The 17939-nt window shown below is 37.6% G+C and overlaps 1 protein-coding gene across 3 annotated transcripts in view; it reads right to left on the bottom strand.

Annotated features, from left to right (window-relative positions):
• The window catches only part of LOC131075934 (uncharacterized), a 96166-nt gene extending 78623 nt beyond the window's left edge, over positions 1-17543 (bottom strand). The window contains exons 1-6 of one of the 3 annotated variants that reach the window (XM_059210967.1): positions 17307-17543; positions 13709-14314; positions 9967-13424; positions 9618-9887; positions 9350-9422; positions 9147-9227 (exon numbers count right to left, since the gene is read on the bottom strand). In XM_059210967.1, the coding sequence (XP_059066950.1) occupies positions 9190-9227; positions 9350-9422; positions 9618-9887; positions 9967-13424; positions 13709-14314; positions 17307-17385 (4524 nt within the window). In that variant the 5' untranslated portion in view covers positions 17386-17543 and the 3' untranslated portion in view covers positions 9147-9189. Of the gene's footprint in view, positions 1-9146; positions 9228-9349; positions 9423-9617; positions 9888-9966; positions 13425-13708; positions 14315-17019; positions 17250-17306 lie in introns of those variants that run through there. The other 2 variants (XM_058012896.2, XM_058012897.2) reach the window with 2 other exon arrangements.
• Between the last annotated feature and the right edge of the window lie 396 nt (positions 17544-17939).

The following is a 17939-nucleotide window of genomic DNA, read 5'->3' as shown; positions in this document are numbered from 1 at the left end:
AATCCTGGCAGTGGCTGGTTCTTTGCGAACATATAGACCAAATAGGAGGTCATGGTGAAATACTTCTTTGTCTCAAGATCAATCAGCTGAGCGTGGATGTTATCACTTATGATCTGAGCCCAGTCAAACTTAGACTTTCCGGCAAAGACCTGTTCTGTAAAATAGAACATCCATTCTTCAAAGTAGTTGGACTTAGGGAGTCCCATGACTCGGCTAAGTAAGGTGACCATATCACCATGTTCATTATGAAAGTCACTTCTGGGGGTCTTTTTCACAATCCTGGTGCTTGAAGGCCTTTTTTCTTTGAACCATTCTTCGTTAATTAGTGCCCTACATCGAGCTGGGTTCATATCATACGCCCCCTGTGCCTCGTCCATTGTTGTAGCTATGGGATTATTTGGAAAGGGGATATCAAATGCATCGCCGATAGCCTCAGGGGAGAAGTCGGCAATAGTGATATCTTCCAGAAGCACTAATCTGGACTTTGGCTCGTAATGCCGAGCAGCTTCCACTACTAACTCATAGTTCTGGATTGCTGGAGGAAAACCTGCTGCTTGGGCGATGCCACTTTCCAGCATTTGCCTAGGCCTGCCATATGCATTGGGTGAGAAGACCCGATCCCTGAAATCCTGAATATCAATGTGGCCAAGGTCGGTGTCACCAATGTTGTCCCAGATACTCTGGACCTTTGACTCTCTTAACCCTCCCCTCTGATACTGATACTTCATTCTTTCAACTTTCCGTGGGATGTCTGATTTGGATGCTCGTGAGGTTTCTGCTGCAGCGGGTGTTTTTGATGATTCTGCCGCTGATTTAGGCATTTATCCTGCACAGCCAGACACGGATTACAAGGTGACACGAGAATGACGATGCGGGTTAGAAAATAACAGAAGTGTTTCAACAGACCGAGATTAGCTTAAATGTCACTCTGGGCTAACAATCTGATTAACTTCTACAGCATCATATTCCTGAAGATTTATGACTAAGCATTCTTACTCTCGAATTTTTTGGATTAATTTTAACAAAGGCAGAACATGAGAATTTTGAAAAGAGATGCAGTTTTCGGCCAAACTCCGGGAATAAGTCCTAAATTTTGGATGCTCGAATGATGGAGATGCAGACTCTAAGCATTTCAAATTTTGCGTATTTGCGTATTTGATTCACACATTTTAAATGACCGTACGCGATAAGGCGTACTTACCTGATCGGAGCGAATGATGGGTGATTGCCCGACCTTGTTGCGCGGGGCGAGCGGATGATCCTCCTTGTTTTCGGATTTAAGAGTTCCTTTCGAATTTTGAATTGGAGGTTCTCGAATCTAACCTTCGCGGGTGTGCTCGTCCTGACCTCCGCGTTACACACTGTGCCTTCTGCGTTTAATGTTTTGCTTGCTTTTTGGACTTCGTTTTTAAACTTTCATCTTGGAATTTCGGACGCTTAGGGTCCGAAAACGCTGCTTGCCCGACCTTGTTGAAGCTCGAACGCAGGGGCCCGAAGTATGCGTGTTTGATATGGTTGCTTTTAAAGCCTTAACACTCCCTTTTCATTCGGACGCGGGGGTCCGAAGCATGCATGTTGTTTTAGAAACACCACACTTTCCCTTTCGGAGCTTAGGGTCCGAAGAATGTTTGATATGCGTTTTTTTTTTGTTTTTTTTTTTTTTAAAAAAAACTTACCTTTCGCCTTTTTCGTTCGGACGCGGGGGTCCGAAGTGTGCCATGCGCTGCATTTTTAAAACCTCAGTTCGCCCTTTTCATTCGGAGCTTAGGGTCCGAAGAATGTATTTCGATGCTGGAGAAATGCCTCTAAAACTTACTTCGCCCTTGGTCATTCGGACGCGGGGGTCCGAAGTGCGTCTCGATGTTGTTTTTGAAACACCACACTTTCCCTTTCGGAGCTTAGGGTCCGAAGAATGTATTTCGTGTGTTTTTTTAAAACTTTAACTTCGCCCTTTGTCATTCGGATGCGGGGGTCCGAAACGTTGTTTTTGATGTTGCTTTTAAAAACTTTAACTTCCCCCTTTTCGGAGCTTAGGGTCCGAAGTATGCATTTCGTGTGTTTTTAAAACTTTAACTTCGCCCTTTTCGGAGCTTAGGGTCCGAAGTATGCATTTCGTGTGTTTTTAAAACTTTAACTTCGCCCTTTTCGGAGCTTAGGGTCCGAAGTATGCATTTCGTGTGTTTTTAAAACTTACACTTCGCCTTTTTCGTTCGGACGCGGGGGTTCGAAAACGCGGTTTTTTGAACAGTGTTTTAAAACTTCACTTTGTTGGAGTTCGGACCTGAGGTCCGAAATGGATGTTTGCACAATGTTTTAACTTGACTTTGGACATTTCGGACCTGGGGTCCGAAAATGGAATTCCACCTTACGCTTTTAAATTTTGAATTTTCACTTTCGGATATTTAAATCCAAAAAGAGGAGCGCATAACGTTTTTTTACCTTAACTTGACTTTCGCCAAGTTCGGACCTGGGGTCCGAAAAGGAGATGTATTATGTTAAGTTTTGAAATTTTGGAACAAACTCTCGGTATTTACGCCCGAAAGCCAGATCAGTCAAAAGGGCTCATTGGTTCACTACTCCAACGTTGATCAGCTTACGGACTGATCACGAACTCGCTCGAGGAGATACGAGAAACTCTGATTCAATTCTCGGGATGACGATCAAAAAACTCAAAACTGGAAAGGGGGACCCTGTCGGCGACAGGGGGCGTGTGCAATGCACAACAGGTCCGTAATCACCATTCATCCACAGCTGCGGAGCGCGTCCGTGAAATTTCCAGCACTAGCCAGAAGGAACACGCACAAAGAACGATTATGCTCCGATACCATGTTGTTTCACTTGTGTGCTAAGCATATATATATATATATATATATTACGGGCAACATACACAGCATGTCTTTTGTAGGTATTGTATAGCATTTACTCACCGATTATATTCACCTTAATCTTTCTACCTAACCTTTTGATCGACGGCATCTCTAGTCATATATCCGACTAGAGAGATCGCACCTCTTCATCACGGAGGAGACACGTCTCCCTCCAGCTTCATAACAACTAACGAGTTAGCAAAGATCGTGTGACTTAAGGTATCCCATGATTCTGTTGTGTTACGTGGAATTCTTAATAAACACATCGGACGCCTACAACCCGCATATAGATATCTACTCTTATAGTGATCGTAGTTGATACAATATATTCACACGTAGGAAAATAAACAGACTGTTAATAAGGGTTGCCACAATAGTCAGGAGAAAGATATCCCCTGTCGCTACAACATCAACAAACATATCATGCATTTCTGCCACAAATTCACATACTTCCCCTTTGAGCCTTTCCCAAAAAAAAAATCTTATTGATTCCATGATCTCTTCAAAAAGCCTAATGCCCACCTATTGCAGGAGGATGGAGTTCCACAAGAACCTTATGATCAAGGGTTGAATTCTTGCAAAGGTACAACCTATGCTTGTACCATAGTCCCTTTTCCACGTGATTTTTTTTTATATGCTCAAATCTTGTTGGAGCTTTTGAACGAGACTATGTGTATCCATGTCATTCTTCCATTTTAATTGTGCCTCATCCACCCAATTGACCTACAATATGGCATGGCACACACTAATGCCTCTATGGACTCATCCCTCCTACATAGTGAATCAGCCATGACATTCTCCTTCCCTTTATTGTAGATGATCTTGAGATCATATCCCAACATCTTCGTGACACATTTGTTTCCTCTAATGACAATTGTTGTTCTAAGTAATATTTTAGACTATCATGATCTATCTTTACCTTGAAGTGTCTTCCCAATAGATATGATCCCCATTGTTTGACTGAATGAAGGATAGCCACATTTTGTTACCATAAATGCACTTCAACAAATTCTTACCTTTGAGTTGGCATGAGTACAACACCCACACAATACCTCAAAGCATCAAATTCAATAATGAAGGTTTTGAAAAAATTTCGCGTAGCAAGAAGAGGCATGGCACACGTGGCCTCTTTCAACTTCTCAAATGCCATGATGGTTGCCTCATTCCAATGGAAGGAGTCTTTCAATAAAGTTGCGGGTGGTGTTGCTATGCTAACGTTCTTTTTAACAAATTGGTGATAATAACCTATAAGCCCTAAGAAGTAACATATATTATTTAGTGTGTGAATCATTTTCCATTATATCATGGCCTTGACCTTGTGAGGTTCCACCTTGATGCCTTCCTCTAATACAATATGACTGAAGTACTCCACCTTCTTGGCTCTAAAAGCACACTATGAACTATGAAGACTTGTCATAAAGTTGATGTTTGTTCAAGAGTTTCCAAAATTTGATGCTCGTGATGTAAATGTTCCTCCAACAATTTGCTATATACTAGTATATCTATATTTAAAAAATATAGGTAAATTATGCCGAGAGATATCTTATAATAGAACTCACAATGCCACTTGATTTTATTGATTGTTCCCTTTTAAATATTATGGCACTCTTCCACTATTTCATGCATTTACCCGTCATTTGCATGTCAAATTGTTTCAAAATTGAATTTTTGTTTACGGACATTTTGATGTGATTGTAGATGCCTCTCGACATAACTAGTATACCTATATTTAAAAAACATATGTAAAATATGCCGAGAGATATCTTATAATAGAAGGGAATCATCTGTAAAATAAATGTTCTTCTAAAATACTAAACACCAAGAATACAAATCCATTAAAGTCTTGCATGCAAAAAACTATGAATCTAGAGACAAATGGCGAGGGTTCTATATTTTATTTGGAGTAATAAAATAACACCTCCACACTAAAACATGGCATATTTCATGCATTTACCTGTCATTTGCCTGTCATAATTAAGATATCATCAAAGAAAACTAAGACAAACTTCCATAGAAATGGCCTAAAGACCAATTTCATCAAACTTTGAAATGAAGAAGGTGCATTTGTGAGGCAAAAAGGCATCAGCAAAAATTAATAGTGACCCTCATGGGTTATAAATGTTGTCTTATGAATATCCTTAAGGGTTATAAATGTTGTCTTATGAATATCCTTATCTCTAATTCAAATTTGATGATACTCAAAATGAAGATCAAGTTTGGTAAAATAAACAGCATCTCTAATTCATTTGGCAAATCATCAATTACCAAAATCAAGAATTTATCTTTTATAGTGAACTTGGTGAGTTCTTTGTATTTTAAACGCTTGGGCCAAGTGTCATCCTTCTTATGTACCATCACCACTAGTGAGGAATATGCACTTTGACTATGAAAAATAATACTTGTTTCCAACATCTCTTGTACCATCTTCTCAGTCTCACTTTTTGGCACATACAAGTACCAATAAGGTCTAATGTTGGGTGGGGTTGATCCCGCAATGTGATGGTTAAGTTGTGGCATTATTAATGGTGCCATCAAGGTTCAAATCTTGTTTGGGCTGATTATGAACCATAGCAGCATTAATGCCGATTGACAAGTGTTAAGGCCTATTTCAAGTCCCTTGATGGGCACTCGCGGGCTCTATGCCCTTGTTGGGCACTCGCAGGTCTTGGCTGTTGTTGTTGTGTTAATGTTGGGGATGAGGTACCCCGTTTGTGGCCTCACTAGTTCATAGCTCCAGTAAAAAAAAGCATTCACCTTCCAAAAAAAAAAAGAGTCTAATGTTGGGTGGTTGGCTCTTTGGTGTAGTTGAATGGCATGATCATGATCTCTTTTGGAAGGCCATCCTTTTGGCATATCCCCAAGAATTATTGAGTGCCCATCTATAATGGCCTACAAATATAGCAATGTAGGAAACCTTCACTAGTGAGCTTATAATGAAAATGATTGTGCCATAAACCCATTTGCACCCTTTTTATGCATCATGTATTTGATGAGAGCTTACCATTTGTAGTGGCTTTGTACGCAACCCTCTCAATTCAAATGTCCTACCCATTGAATGAAAACACATGAACAACTTCTAGGAGTTCATCATTCCCAATGTAGTAAGACATTCAACTCCCAAAACAATATATGCTCCACCCATGGGAATAGTAGGCATAGGGTAAACTAGTAGGCACTCTCCTATGGTGAGTTTAATACTATGGCATTTCCCTAGACAATTCGTTGTACCCCCATTCACAACTGTGACCTAAAAACCTAGAAACGAATAAACAGAACAATTTAATCATGTTGCCACCTTAATGTTAATGAAATTGTGAATGCTTCCCAAGTCAATCAATACTATCACCTATTTTTTAGAAAACTCTCTTCTTGGGTTTGTGGGGTACTAGTACCTAAGTCTCTAAAAACTATTGGCAGTTAGTTCTTTGAATTTGCATATTTAAGGCCAAACTTGGTCTTAAACCATTTGGTCAAAGTTGGGTCAAAAGGTGAAATTATTTACCATCAAGCCTCAACACAAGGCTGTAAAACTAGAAGTTGAGGCAAGAACTAATATGCACTAGGGAAAAACCCTAGCTGTAATGTCCCCTTTTGGGATGCACCTGAAATTTGCCCAAAAATAATAATAACAATAATACAATTTATACACAAGAGTATTCTTTCATTAAATTAGTAATTACATAATAGTAGTTGAATCCAGGAAAATAATTAACATTAAATCAATGATGATGTACTTTCCTATTGTATAAATGCACAATATAGCTTCAACCATATTAGAAACATGAGGGGGAAACACCATAGGATGCCGAGAGACTATCCTCCACAATTAAGCCCAAGAGCATCAAACAAGCAACCAACTCAATGGGTGCTGACAAGTAAACAACTCAATAGGCATCCACTTAATGGGTAGGATCCGTACTCCTGCATCTCTATGGTGTTTCCTTGCCCATTTCTAATAAGATTGCTCTATTAAATCTGATGAATGATTGTTAGTTCTAACTCCTTGGTTGATTGTCAAGTTAATCAAATGAATAATCAATGATTCATATAAGAGATTAAATACTAGACTTAATCATATTGCATACCAATTATTCTGCTAGATATAAATGACTGCTTTATCTATGAATGCAATTTATATCTAAAACTCTGTGATCTGATCGATCTCTACACATAAACTTAATAATTTTAGGCCATTTATATAAGACCAGTCTCTGCTCTTTATTGGCTCATTTATATAAGGCCATTTATGTTAAGGTGGTCGTTGATATCCTTAATCTGGTTGGCCCTTTATTCAAATAACAATTGCTCTTTATTATTATTTAATCTTCCTTATCCCTGGTCGGCCAGATAACAGTTTCCTTTAGTTAATTTAAATCAAACTTATTAATGGATCACTGCTTGGGAATTAATAATCTCTTTACTTCAGGTCAGCCCCTGCACTAGATTTAATTAGCCTTAGTCGGACCCCTTTAACAGTCACAGCAAATTTTATTTAGGGTTATTCTGAGTCAGCCCTCCCTCTATTTATTCAATCGCTCATGCTTCATTCTTTAATGCTGTGATTTGTGTATATAAAGCCCTAATCTCAGGCGGGAGTATGACACTAGCAAAGATGAGACAAATTTAGAGATTGGAACAAGTGGGATATATTGTTTTCTTCATTGGAAGACAAGGTGTGCTTATTGGAGGAGAATATGCAAAATTATAGATTTTAACAAATTATAAAACCTATTAAAATGCTGAGTAAACCACTCTAACATTGACTGAAAACTCAATCTCTTTTCCCTAGCTTGCATCACATAAGAACAATTCCTTCTCCTTTCTTCCACCTACACCTGCAAAAAAAATTCTTCTTCCAACATTGTTCTTATTTATGATTGCCTTTACAAAATCTCCATGCAATCCAATATATGCATACATTTCATTTGATCCAATGTTATTCATATATCCAATGCATATAACATAATGATTAATCTTTGCCGCACTTCGTGGACTTTTGGCACCCTATTGTGTCTAAAGGTCTTTGGCTGCTGGTTTTGAGGTGACCGTTTGTCATGGTGTGGCATACAAGATCAACTATTCAAGACCCATGGTGAAAGCATAAGTATCAAATAAGCAGTTGGAAGCTATATTCTCTTGTGCACATAACCATGTTAGGGTTTATTGAAACAGTTTTAGCAAAGAAGGGAATAGGTTTTGGTGGCAGACCTCAATCCCTAACAATTTCATTTCTCAGCTAGCAGAGGCAGTGTCAAATGCTCAATCAAGAATGTGGTTGCTCAGAACTTTTTTCCTGTGAAGGTTGCTGATATGGGGTTGTCATTACTTTGCAAGTCCATTATGGTCATTTTGTTATATCTATCTTTATGCAATGTTTAAGCTTTTCTTTTCAAGCTGGCACACCAAGAGAATCCCCCAGATAATTAATCAAAAATAAAATAAAAAATTAATCTACTAAGCATAATCTAGCTAAATAATATTCAAATAGTAAGTTTATTCCCACGCCCAAGTTACACTAGGATGGGGTCAACATATTTTTAAGAGTTTTATTAAGTGTTCATGGGATGTTAATAAATAACTAGAGGAAATTATTTATTTTCAGTATTGTATAGGAAACGTCATTTCACAGAATTTCGCAGTCCATGTGTAATTGAAAATAAAACTTTGTACATATTAACTTATCTGAATTTTAATCAGCTTCTTGAAATTGTTATTATTTGGTTGAAGGCACTAACTCATGAACTATTTTTATTACATAGCTTTGTATGTATTTAAAGTTTGCAATGTTTACCTGTGGGGATTTAAGTTGTAGGTTTCATATTTTGTTTTTGGATATTGTAGACTGTAGCTAATTTTGCACTCCCAATTTACCATAGTAACTTGCAGCATTTGAGTCCCATTGACCTACTTGCGTCATGTGTGATATATATTTAGTTCTCATTCTTTCTTCTTTCTTGACTTGCTTTGTGCTTGAGTTAAATATGTCCAAATTTTGAATGGAAACTTTTACATTAACAGAATTATCTTCAATTTTGAAGAATGACTTAAGAACTGTCCATCCTACATTCATTTCTAAAATTATAGCTCCATCTTAAAAGAGTTACATGATTTAATCTTGTTATTAACTTATCGTCGTTTCAGTTCATATTTGCATCCACTGTTGCAGTTACTTATCAAAGCCACTTACCATCCTCCATTTGTGTCAGTCTACACACAAATTAGACACTTCTTCTATTTTTGTCAAGGAAAGGAAATAGGAGATGAGATATAAAGCCTAACCTGCCCATTTGCTGCCTTAACCATAGATATAATTGATTCTTGCTCAGGCTTTGTACTGGGGGTGACGAATACTCGTTTTCCCTGCAGCAAGAGGTAGACTTCAGTAAAATAGAAAGAAAGAAATTGCATTACTGTCTGTGACCGACCAAAACTAGGTCAATAGGAATCTAAAGGTAGCCAGTTACAATAGCAAGAGTAAATACATATGAGTTCTGGAACAATCCAAAAGAATGCCCAGATACAATAGCAAGAGAGGGTCAAAATGAGCTCCAACATCTAAAAGAAACAAGAGGAAAGTTAAAAAACACAATGACAAAATATTCTAACTATAAAGGTGCACCACAGGAAAATATAATTTTGCCAATGCTAACAACTATTTAGCATTTAAAGGAGTTGAGCAGACCCATTAGATGTTCTTATTACATTTTTTTAAATGAATGAGAGAATCTCCATAATCTAGTAACTACCAACCTGTAAAAGAGGATTTTGTTGTGCAACTGCCAAGGAAGCAGTCATGCTGAACCCAATCTCTTTCTCCTTCTTTTCATCCCTCAGAATGTATTTCTTTTCATCTATGAAATAGCTTGCTTGACCACAGTTCTCCAACCATAAGTGTGTTATAACTGATTTACCAGCAGCTATTGCTTCTAGCATGTTCCTTGTCCTAACAAACTTATCTGTGACAAAGTGAGTACAATCTGCTGCTGAAGATGCAAGCTGACCTCCAAGTTTTGCCAAAATCTGCCACCTATCCTTGTAAGAACAAGAGTGACAAAACTTCAAAAATCATAAAAACTACCAAGCAAATTACTAAACTCACCTTTTTCTGCTGCTTTTCAATATCGTCATCCAAGCTATGGCTAAACAAAACACGGATGCTGCTTGGCTCTCTTCTCTTCCGAACAGAATCCTTCAAAATTAGTGATTGGCCACTCTCTGGTGAAACTAACTGACCGAGTTCTCTTTTAAGTGTTGATTTAGGAGTCCCTTTTGTCAGCAGTACTTTACAAGATGACCGTGTTGCCTTCTGGCCAAATCCAGTGATAGCAGGTGATTTAAAATTAATATTTTCAGTCTGGCATGGAAAGGGAGATCTCACGTCTACAGAAGCATCATTTAATTGCACTTCATCTTTATTTGGATATGCTGAAGTTCCATGATTTGCAAGCTTTGAATCACTTGGAGCAGTAAGTACTGTCTTTCTTCCCCTAGATTTTTGGCCCTGTGCACTTGATTCTGCAACCATGTTATTGTGGTCAGATTTATCTCCATCAATGGCAGTAAATGGAGAAATTGGTAAACCAATCGCCAGTCCTAAATTGCGCACAGATTGCCTGGTAGTACACACAGCTGTACTTTCTCCTACCTTCTGCCGTAAGTCTCTGTCAGCAGTATCAACATGCAAACCCTCTCCAGTGGATATAGATTTGTTCAGTTTTCTTTCCTCTTTGTTTGTCTTACTTCTCTTTCTCCTCACAGATTTTGATAAGTCCATTGATGTATCTCTATTCTCACCATGAGTGTCAGAACTCTTGGAAACGCTTTGTTTATCAAGCTTAAGATTTTCCTCTTGCAGCAAACTCTTTGCTTGTGAGGAAGATGTTACTGCTACATCCCCTGCCCGAAGGCATGTCTCTTCTGTGTTTGCACTAGTTGACATCTCATCTTTGCTTGGTTGTGATTTTAATAACTGTGTACCCGGAGAAAATATTTGCTTGTATGATATCTCTTCTACATCAGCATGTTTCCTTTTGCTAATGACAACCTTTGCAACATTATTTAACATGTCTTTGTCCTCCTCTATTGTCCTATGTATCTGTGTTTCAGGTTTCTGCTTCTCCACAATCTTTTTATTTATTTGTCTGGTGGAACATATTGCTGCTGAACCGGCAATGAGTTGCATTCCACCCTTAGCTTTCCTAACTGACTGAACTCTTGCAGGTTCTGTTAGATCAGTTGCCAATTTCCTTTTTCTCTTAATAACTTTTGCAGAATCCTCTAAGATATTCCCCTTTTGATCAGCTCCAGAACTCTTGGAATTAGTTTCTGTTTCACATAGATCTCCTTGGTTCAGCTTTAATTTTTGTCTTGTAAAGCATCCTACTCGTGCACCTGCTCCAACTAACTGAATTTCTTCAGCTGGTTTTATTGCTTCCTCCATGTTTGACCTCTTTCTTTTTGGAACTTTTAAAGAGTCCTCCACTGTATCGTTGTTTTCTTTCCAAGCTTCAGAATATGCAGGATTATTATTGGATTCCAATTTCTCTTTTCCAGCTTGTTTGGACTTTCTTAGTCTTTCAGATTTCCTGCCCTCATCCTTATTTTGCAATTTTTCTTCATCTTCTGCCCATTGGACTCGGCTACTTTCTTCCAGTGTAGCCACAGAATTCCTTGAAGTTCTCTTTTGATTTGCATAATTTTCACAGGTTCCATGGTCAGTATCTGACAACGTCCTCTTTCTAGAATTATGACGTTCAGATGCCTTGTGTAATCCTCTACCATTTCTCTTTCTGGAATCTCCCCATTCAGTACAACCTCTTTTGGCCACCATAAAAGTATCCTCGGTAGCCTGATTGTGAGGAATCTCCAAGCACATTATCTGCATTGCTTCAGCAGCCAATTGGGTATCATTGCCAATATTGGATAGATCCAATGAGTCCCTGCAAGTGAGACTTTTTTTCACCTGTTGGTCACAAGCTTCTCCTGAATTCAGAGGAAGTTTCTCTACTACGAGTTCTTTCTCATCAGGAGCATCAGTCTTATTTTTGTCATGGTTCTGTTCCTTAACTGATCGTAACCTCTTAGAAAATCTTAAAGTATCAGAAGCAAATTGTAATTTATTTCCATTGAATACAGTAACATTTGCCTCTCGATCTTTCGCCACATCAAATTTATTTTGTATCCTACATGCTGAATTGGAAGCCGTTGATAGGTTAGCTTCTGAAGCACCTGAGCTAGCAACCTTTTGGAGAGCCTGCAAAAGAATTTTGCTTTTGTTCTTTCCAATATTCTCGGCCTTTGCATCAGGAACTGAAGACTCATGTTTGCTCTTATGATACCTGCATCCACGCTGCTTTGATTCTGTCTTCAATTTATCCGCCTTATTTGTGGATGCCAAAACACCTTGGCTATTCTTACCAAAACACTGTCTGCCAGCTTCATAATTTTGGCTATCAACCCAGTCAAAAACTCCAATGTTTTCAGTTGGACCTTTAGATTCAACCAACTGGGCAAGATTTTGAGGTCCATTTGCACTTGAAGGCCCAGAGTAAGTCATTGCAAGCAATTTTGGGGGTGCTGGGTCTTGTGAAAAACCAGTTGTATTAAGCCACACCAATTTGTCAACCATATTCAATGCATCAGCTTGAGATTGCTCCCCTGGTTCCTGTGAATCGGCATAGCTTAAACCAGCAGAAATAGAATAAGATGGTGTTTTCTTACCATGGCCAAGCTCTTGCAGTCCTCTTGACTTAAGCTGCTGTGAATCTACAGCATTAGAGGCTCCTTTCCTAAGAATATCATCTTTCTCATTTTCAAAACTTCCACTTGACCCATCATCTTCCTTAACAACAATTTCAGCTCTTGGTTTATCATCTTCCTTGTTTCCAAACATGGTCATTTGTTCATCATTGTTAGAGTGTATCGCTCTTGGTGCATTATCTTCTTTATTGTTATTTCTGGCCTTCGTGTTATCACGTAACTCAAATTCATCCCTGGCTTTCATTTCATTGACTTCTATAGATTCAGTGTCAGGGAAAAGTCTTCTTGCTCTCAAGCTTTCAGTTCTAAACTTAGGACTTGATGGGAAAGCTGGGTCGCTCTTCATAACTTGAACAGGTTTGGACATTCCAAGAATTGAAAGGGAATGGGAATCATACTTTCCATCACACTCATTTTTAGCACCCTGCGCTCCAGTTATTTCCTTTGTTTTAGATAGCATCTCTGAAGCACGCAGTCCAGATGCTCTCAAGGATGCAGCCCGAATAGAAGCAATGTTTCTACATCTAGGTGTAGAAGCAATGTTTCTACATCTAGGTGTAGAAGCTGATGATAAATCATGAGAATTTCCTCTAGTAATATGAGCAGGAGCGGAATCCGTTTTCACCTGCCTGCCAGTACAAACACTCTGAATTGCATCAAGATTATTCAAATCATCAGACAGCAAATGCGAAGTTGATATATGACTATCATTTTTGCTGTCTGGTTCACACTCCTGAAGCAATGCCCTGCTGCCATCCAGCTTCTTGTTATTTTGGCTTGATTTTTGAGGAAGAATACCTGGAACACCATTTCAATTACATAATTGGAAGTTGCCTGATATATCATAAGTCTAAGAATTAAACAATTGCATATTTGAAAAATAAATGCATTTGAAAAGGATTTCATCCCCCAAAATATACGATTTGGAAAAAAAAACATTGCATTTGCCTGGAAATAATAGAATCACTCTTCCAACATATATGGAACCAGATAAAATCATCTTCTTTCTGAGGAGTTTTGATAGTTATCAATGGCTTGTTCAAAGCCATTGGGACAGAAAACTCTATGTTGTTAGAGCTCACCTAAATCACATTCATCTTCGGTCAAAGCATCTGAATCAACTAAAGGTTTCTGCTCAAGTTCATGGTGTGAAATTACAGTGTTGAATGAAAACCCCTTCCCCATGTCACGGGAATGAGTCAGAGAAGTTTCTTTAACATGCCGAGTAGTCGGCAATGGAGCAGCTTCAACTGGAAACTGATTGAGTTTCAGTTCATCCACTCTCTGTGGACTAGACCTACCATCGGATGCATCATCGTCTTCACTCAAGAGTACAGTTTCCCCACCATTTTCATCATCACTATCAACTACTGTATACATATGTGTCTGGTTTCTTAAACTAGAGATGCCATTATCTAGTTGGAAGTCTTCCAATAATTGAGTCTTTGCCTCTGTATCACCTTGTATATTGACCACATTAACTGCATTGTCAGCACCAGCATCTCTGCCCCTCTCTCTCGGTGGCAGAAGTCTTTCTTCTTGATTTTTATCATCATCTACCAGTTGTGTTTCAAGCAGAGCTACATTTTCAAGCACAGCTGTGTCTTCAAGTGCTACAGTGCTTTCAAGTGGCACTGTATCTTCAAACGGTTGTGTGTCCTCGTCATCATTTTCCTCCATATTTTCTCCTGCATAATTAAAAAATAATAATTAATCCTCTACACAATGGCCACCACTCTCAATAATATTGAAAACAAATCTTCTAGTTTGACCCTAGAAATAAACTAAAAGAAATGCAAAGAATAAAACAGAGCCTAATCTTGAAGACAAGAATTCCTCACATTACTAGGAGTAAAAGAAATTAACATGGCAATTTTCCAAAACCACTTGCATCAAGCAGAATCACTTCCAAAACAATCAAAGAAACTTCAAATCATTTCGGCCACATACAAAACAATGAAACGGTTTCAAAACCATAAAAACATAATGGAAAGAAAAAGAATCATATTAACATTAACAAATAACCAAAGTAGGTTAATGGGACTTTAAAGTACAGTTCATTACAAAAGCCCTAAGGTAGAGAAAGCAAAAGTTTTGAAAAATAGCTAAACATTAAACCCTAAACAATGTAATACAGTCATGATTTGAAAGTAAAACCCCAATATAAAGTCAACACAATCAATAATGAGACAAATGCCTGATTGTGGTTTCTCATTTAGACTATCGAATGAGAGAAAGTGAGATGAAAGATTTTTTACTTAAATTGGCATCTAATTTTAAAGTTAAACGGTCACTTTAAATGATTATTCCAATGATGCAATTGAATGTTGGTACTGTTATGCCGAAATCTGGGTTTGATGCAATTCCTTGTAGAATGTGTCCAACAGCAAAATCTCTTATCTAAGTTGCCTGGACATGGATACAGCATTTTTTTGTAAACTCTAGATGCAATACAACCTGGATACATGCATTCATGTTATTCATCTATATAAAGAAAAAACAAATTATATAAAGAATTTTTTGTGGGAATTTTTATAAGATGAGATGGAAACAGCAAAGGACTTGGAAGATATGCTTGAGGAGAACGAATGTAAACAACGTTGCAGGAGGTGGCAATATACTCAAGCAAACAGTAGAAAAAACTAGTATTCCTTATTGCTGTCAAAGGTGTATCAAAAGCGGGTAAATATGTCATTTCTTCAATCAAGACTCTATTGTTGAAAAAGCTTACTTTATTACTAATAATCTAAGCTGCATGAACATGAATACATCATTTCTTAAACCAAAACTTTTGCAGATGGGATGTGACTCAAAATAGCAATACCATATATAAAATGCAAAGACAAATGTCCTTGTAGAGCATAAAAGCCTAAAAATCATCATCCAGAAAGCCTTCAACTATGACCTCAAAGATAGCTGATACGTGTGAGAGGAAAAGTATTTTGGCTTTCTTTGCGGTTGATGAACATTTACACTCTTTTTATGCTTATTTTCATTTCTTCTATACTTTTGTTACATATAATTCAAATTTTGAACTGGTCATATCTGTATATCACCTGAGGCTGACTGTACTCTGTCCATATCCAAAGACAAATACATATCTGGACTGTATCTAAGGCATATACAAGAAAGACAAAGAGCTGGAAAACGATCCCCTTGGCAGTGTTTCTGGATTTGTTTATGTAAGCTTTTTTTCTCATTAATATTTCAGCTCAAACTCCATGATCCATTGTTAGGCTAAATTAGCTAGAGAAGAGAGAAGAAGGATCATAGAGTTTGATCCAAGATCCAAAACATTGATGAAAAAATAGCTTACAATGTCAAAACCGAAACCAAAAATATTGCAAAAATTATATTATGGACTGTGAAAATTCTCTGTCTTTAACAGTCCCTTACGGAGTTTATTTTTATTGTATGCTTCTTAAATTAGTGTAAAGAAGGCTAGGTGATGGGTACAAGTTTATTGCCAAAAACAGTTACTGGTTTGATATCTGGTCTGAGAAACTGCATCATGTAAAGCTTTCGACTTTCATTAACCAATTCTAGACATAATGAAAATCATGCGGGCAAGTACAGGGGGACTGGCTGGCTTCAAAACAGAGCTCTTTTTTTCATTTTGTTTGATTGTCAGATGTGTATATCCAGTTCCATGCTGCTGAGGCAGATTTAAAAATGTTATCGTGCATGGGGTATGTATGCTAACCTTGTATAGCTAGGGGAAGAAGATATTTGCCTGCCCGCTACCAAAGAAAGAGACTGCATTTTAAAGTTAAAAGGGAAAGATGGCTTTTTATCCAGTGAGATACCAATTTGTTGTATCAGATCCCCATTTGTAGAGGCTTACAAGGGATCTTTATGATGAATATGAATAACCAAGAGATGAACAGAGCAAAATTCAAACTGTGCAGCAAATTCTCCGAACTGTCTGATGAAGATGGATATTTGGATTCTAGATTTTGCGCTAGTTCAGAGCAGGGACTATTCACGAATAAACACTTCTTATGTATACGAAATTACAAATAGGATATAGGTCTCAACATTCAGTGAATAAAGAAAACAGTATAACAAAAAGTTCACCATTCAGAAGGTATACAAAAAGAGCCTCAACAACTTTTTATTTTAATTTTGAGCTGAAGGCTCGGAATTCAAACATTAATCCATGCTTTTTTTAGAAGCCCAAGCCCAAGCTCAAAGCTCTGCACTGGAGAAATCCTCACAATAAGAGGCATGCACCAGTCACCAGAGGCCAGGCTAAGCCACTGGCATGAGGTTAACACCTTATCGCAAGAGGAATCACCTGTCAATGTTACCCACAAAAGCCCAATAGTTCACCTCTGCATATTTAGCTAGATGATTAGTCCAACTCAATGGAGCATAGGCAGTTCTCTATTACCTCATAAATTCAAGAGCCAACTCCGAGAGCATTAGTTTATAGCCATTCTCAATGGGGTCTAAACCATTTTGGTTTAATGGGTATTACACTTTGTCATCGTCATGCATGAAGGTCAAATTCAACTTAAAGGCGGGAAAAAAAAAAGAAAAAAAATTGAAAGCTGAGATATCTCGAAGCTTGTCTAGACCTAATTTGATTTTCGCCAGACCTGTTCTTAATTATGCAATCAATAAAGGAGTTGGAAAAGGAATTGGTGAAAAATTATGAAAAATCAGGGTGTTTCTTACCCCCGATGGATGATTCAATGATCTCAGTATCACAGTCGTAGTAACTAGTTGAATACTTGATCTGAGATCCGCTTCCCATCTTATAATTCCCTGGAGCACAACCTAAATGATGTAATCTCAAATTCTAATCATGCCCACGCACGAATTTGAGATTGGGAAAAATAAAAATCGTAATCAGACATCCAAAAACCTTAACGTTTAGGGGCCTGTTTAAAACATAAAAGCGGCGCCTAAAATAAAGGATACTCAACCTTCTAGTTGGCTTGGTAGAGTCCTAAGTGGACACACGCAAACTGTAATCCATAGAATTTGTTGTTCATGGGATCCTAGTAATGTCTGTTTATGGTTGGTGTATATATATATATATATATATATATATATATATATATATATATATATTTGGTTGCGGTATTCTATTATATTTATAGAGAGACACTTATATGGGAAGAAATCAAAGCTTTTAGTCAATTATGCCACTTATTTGAGCTTGTAAATAGTCATGTCAGTTAAGCATTCTTCATAAAAAAAAAAAAAAGTAGCAATATTTTATTATTATACTTCAAAAAGTCCTATTTCTTCATAAGAGATATCGACTTAAGAAAGGTGGCAAAAAAAAAAAAAAAAAAAAATTGC

Source organism: Cryptomeria japonica, chromosome 9 (assembly GCF_030272615.1).
Source record: "Cryptomeria japonica chromosome 9, Sugi_1.0, whole genome shotgun sequence".
Taxonomy (NCBI): domain Eukaryota; kingdom Viridiplantae; phylum Streptophyta; class Pinopsida; order Cupressales; family Cupressaceae; genus Cryptomeria; species Cryptomeria japonica.
Note: the sequence above shows the minus strand (reverse complement) of the source record. Positions and strands in the feature narration are given on the sequence as shown.